The sequence below is a fragment of the Festucalex cinctus genome, chromosome 3 (assembly GCF_051991245.1).
Source record: "Festucalex cinctus isolate MCC-2025b chromosome 3, RoL_Fcin_1.0, whole genome shotgun sequence".
In the NCBI taxonomy this organism is placed as follows: Eukaryota; Metazoa; Chordata; class Actinopteri; order Syngnathiformes; family Syngnathidae; genus Festucalex; species Festucalex cinctus.
The window spans coordinates 15,374,862-15,379,612 of record NC_135413.1 but is presented as its reverse complement, the minus strand read 5'-3'; the positions used below and the strand labels follow the sequence as shown (position 1 = coordinate 15,379,612).

The following is a 4,751-nucleotide window of genomic DNA, read 5'->3' as shown; positions in this document are numbered from 1 at the left end:
CTATTGGCCCTTGAATGCTCTGAACCAACGGCAGGACAGCTTTTTCATGTTGAGGGAAAAAAAAAAACGTAAGTATCGGTATGGTATCGGTATCGGCCGATACTGCAAAGCTGGGTATTGGTATCGGTATCGGGAGCCAAAAAACGGTATCGGAACAACACTAATAAAGACATACAAGATGAACTAACACCAAAAAGTTGTGGGATGTGAGACAATTCATCAGAGGCCCATTATAATGTATTTTCATCAACATAACACAAGCGATTGATGAATGTTGTAAATGTGTGAGCTGAGAAATATAACAAAACGACGTGATAGAACAGCATTTTGTGTATTCCTTTCTCATCATCAACATGAGGTTTTGTGATGCTAAACTCAAAGGTGACTGACGTTCAGCTGCCCTGCACAGAAAGAAATGTGGAGGATGATGGATAATAGCCCAGCTGGTCTCGTTAGGTGCAATTAACCCGTCTGAAGTCCCACAATTATGCAGGCAAAAGCTGACGCTTGCAACGCCACAATGCAACCACTGAATCAATACATAATTGTAATAATTAACATCCTGGTGTCATTTGCAAGTATTTCTAAAACTTAAAAAAAAAAAAAAAGATAGAGTTGGATAAACACAGAGGGATGAATGTTTGAGGGATGTTACCTCTTCACAATTGGTGTTGAAACTGGATGAGAAATAGCTGGGGGTTGCCGCATATGACTCAACCTGATAATGACTCATTACTTTGGATGCTACAACACTTTTTGTATCCATCCATCCATCCATCCATCCATCCATCCATCCATCCATCCATCCATCCATCCATCCATCCATCCATCCATCCATCCATCCATCCAACAGTCTGAGTCTGGTTTGATTACTTTATTCAACAGTTGTATTTTCAGGGAAAATGTGTTCAAGGTTAAAACAAACAAACAAACAAACAAACAAACAAACAAACAAACAAAAAAAATTATTAGAACAATCCTAATCTAAACATAGTTCCTATTTGATGATTTTAGATAAATTCCAATATTTTACTCATGTAAACATCTGTACAAGGATTGTAGAATTGAGTAGTAGAAAAATATGAATCACAATTAATTACAGTACAGTATATTGTGTGATCGATTAGCTAAAAAATTTGAATCCCTTAACAGCACTAAAAAAAACCTGATGACTCATGAGATGACAATCTCTCACTCACTCACTCACTCACTCACTCACTCACTCACTCACTCACTCACTCACTCACTCACTCACTCACTCACTCACACGCACACACACTCACCTGAAAGCAGCATGAATAATTATGCCTAATTGCAAAAAAATGTCAAGCGGCACATTATTTTGTCTGTCAGAAATACATTTTCCGCAAAAGGTCAAAATAATGAAAAAGGGAACCTGGATATCCCCTCAGGAGGTAATTCAAATCAGTTTTTCCCCACTTAAACATTAAAACTGACACATTTGTTCTGTTTACTATTTCATCAATGACCTGCATCAGGTTTTAGTTTATTTAAAGAAAAAAAAATGTAAGCTTCTTGTCAGTAGCATGTATCAAAAATACTGAAATAAATGTATAGTCTTCATTCTCATCCTGTGTTCAGCAAAAGGGGTCAAAGTTGTCCTGTGCCTGAGGCAATATATGCTCTCCAGCATTTTGAGCTGGTTGGCTCAGGTTGGACGAGAGTGAGACGAGAGTCGCACTCGCCTCCTCTGCACCCCTGCAAGGTTGCAGCCGTGCTAGCATTTGACCAGAGGTCAGCAGATAATCTTTTTACCTCTGCTTGCCTGTGGGCAATATACATCACTTCACAAATCACGTTAAGCAGCTAAGTCTTCAGCCAAAAGCAATAGGCTACAAATCCGTGTGATGTGCTTGTTGCTGAGGTAAGAGAGAGACAGACCTATAAGGGGAAGGACAGTGTCCATTGTGTGTTTATGTGGGACCCATCCACAATGAAATCTAATTTTGCCTAGATTGAATTGACCTGATAAAGTGACTAAATTTTCCACAGTTAACCCTCCACTCCTTCTAACCAAACTTTTAGGTCTGAAGTACTTTGATTATTGTGTCATTGCAGGTTTGTATGCTTTACAAAATAGTAATAGGCAAGTGCTAAATATATCAGTGTATGTATTTAACACAAATGTTAAAACCATAAAGTAGGCCTATAGTTGCAAACAAAACATGCTGATTAGAATAGAACTGACCTTAGTTTGACGTCAGAAACTGCAAACAAATGAGCGTATAAAAAGAAGGAGGCTCCTGATTTGGGGGGGAAAGACCCGCGGTGAAAAGCGTGCTCAGACGCACTTTCTCTTTTACTGCCCCACCTCTTTCTTTGACTTGGCAAAAGAAGCCAAGAGAAGACCTGACACAAGATGCCACTTTCAAGCAGCTCCACATCCTCGTCCAAGAGCATCCGCAGAGCAGCATCCGAGCTGGAAAGGTCGGACTCCGTCACGGTAGGAACAAGAGACACTTTTGAAACCTTTTCACACGTTTGCATGATGGTCAAAATGTGATTACTGGATTTGAAGAGGAGCAGTAATTGTCCTTATTGTGCACGCGGCTGACAATGATTACTAGTCTAGCACAAGTAATGTTGACAAACAATCAAATAAACAGTATAATTAACAGCTGGACATGTTCAATTTTTGCATATTGCCAATTACATATCTTTATACACATCAACTCTTGATGTCTTTCTACAAAACACCGCCATTTCTTTTTTTTTTTTTTTCTTTCTTTCTTTCTTTCTTTCTTTCTTATTTTTATTTTTTATTTTTTATTGCATGTGCACAATGAATGTAAAAAATAAAAGGGGCATTAATAGACTACATGCCCCACTATCTGAGGGTTTACACTCTAAAAACAGATTGGTCAAATCTACCAAAAAAAAAAAAAAAGTTAAATTTGACCAATCTTGTAGTTATGTGACTGACAGATCCTTTGGTTAAAGCAACCACTCCAGAATGGTAGTTGTTTTCAAACAATATATATTGCTGATTGGGCCAACCAATACAAATTAGTCATTCCAAGAGATTGGTTAATCTGTGTTAGAGGATGAAAAAAAGTGCCGCTGATTGTCACATCCACCAAAGTGGGTTGAAATTCATTTATAATGCTGAGTATCAAGCAGGGAGGCAAATGCATCCCATTTTCATAGTTTTTGGTATGACGCAGGTAAGGTTTGAACCCACAACCTCCCAGTCTCAGGGGAGACACTCCACCACTATAGGCCATAGAGCTGGTTACATCTATCTATCTAGACACACTTGCATTTTTAAACTAGTTAATATGATACATTGATACAATAAACATTTCCAAGTGATCTATATCTAGACTTACTTTCTATTGGAATCAATTTCATTGGTTGCTTGGCTAACCAATAAAATTGGTACGCCCAACCACCATCAATGTCTGACCAATCTTTTGATTAATCAAGCTAATATGAGCTTAACCGACCAGATGGTTATTTTTTTTTAAACCAATCCAGTTTTAGAGTGTAGTTGAATCTTTAATATCCCGCATGCACGCCCGATTTATGCAGGCATTTTGAGAAATTGCCCTTTTTTTGTGCACCAAGTACATATTGTGTTTTAGGCAACAATTTTGTTAAATAATAAAGACTATAGATTTCAATACATTTCTTTTGAAACAGTCACAGCGGTTTCTGGGACGACGGCAGAGCTTGATCGATGACGCGCGGAAGGAGCGCGAGGCAGCCGCAGCCGCAGCGGAGGCTGCAGAGGCAAGCGAGCAGATCGTATTCGAAGAGGACGATGGAAGAGCCCTCGTCAACCTCTTCTTCACTTTAGCAAGCAACAAAACGCCTATGCTTTCCAGGACTCTCAAAGTGTTTGAGGTAGGTTCTGCGTCACGTCAACTATCGTTTCCCCTCACTTAACGTGTTGTTAATTGGAAGGCCATTAATTGTGTTTCAGACATTTGAAGCAAAGATCCACCATCTGGAGACGCGGTCGTGCCGCAAGCCCAAGGACAACCAGCACAGCTTGGAGTACTTTGTGCGTTGTGAGGTGCACCTGTCGGATGTTAGTACGCTCATCAGTGCGATAAAAAGAAATGCAGAAGACGTCAAGACCACCAAGGAAATCAAATGTAAGTATTTCAACTGCTTGTATTCACACACATTATATTATATTATATTATATTATATGATATTATATTATATTATATTATATTATATTATATTATATTATATTATATTATATTATATTATATTATATTATATATATATTTTATTTACTGTATGTCCTTCTTAAACAAGTGTTAAAGTACTTAAAGTACTCAACAAACGTACACCCACCTTGCCTCAGAAATGGTTTGGTCCACCTGATCCCTCCCACCTCTACTGAGTGTTCTGAGTGATCTGAATGTTGGTTGCAGTCACATCAAGGGTGAAAAATGTTTTGAACTGATTTATCTGGGTGTCTCTTTATTTTATTCCTCAACAATCTGACATTTGAACAGGGGTGTATACATTTTTTTATATCCACTGTAGATAATATATTTTAAATACTATTTTCTTGGGCCACTGTCACTCCTGGGCCCTTGTCATCAACTCTCTCCCTGACAGCACCAATTCAGCGCTGGCAGTGCTTATTTCGGAGTTAGTCACTGGCTATCATTTCCCCGATTTCCCTGCTTCGTTTTCCATTATATAGCTGTAATTGTTACCTTGAGCACATAATATCTGAATCTGACCTTTTCTTCCAGTTCACTGGTTTC

At 38.6% G+C, this 4,751-nt stretch overlaps 1 protein-coding gene across 1 annotated transcript in view; it reads left to right on the top strand.

Annotated features, from left to right (window-relative positions):
* The first annotated feature begins 2,292 nt into the window (after window positions 1-2,292).
* Window positions 2,293-4,751, top strand: part of th (tyrosine hydroxylase) — a 7,718-nt gene continuing 5,259 nt past the window's right edge. The window contains exons 1-4 of the mRNA XM_077518019.1: window positions 2,293-2,464; window positions 3,664-3,867; window positions 3,947-4,121; window positions 4,740-4,751. The exon at window positions 4,740-4,751 is cut by the window's right edge and continues 77 nt beyond it. Of these exons, the coding sequence (XP_077374145.1) occupies window positions 2,381-2,464; window positions 3,664-3,867; window positions 3,947-4,121; window positions 4,740-4,751 (475 nt within the window). The 5' untranslated portion in view covers window positions 2,293-2,380. The remainder of the gene's footprint in view (window positions 2,465-3,663; window positions 3,868-3,946; window positions 4,122-4,739) is intronic.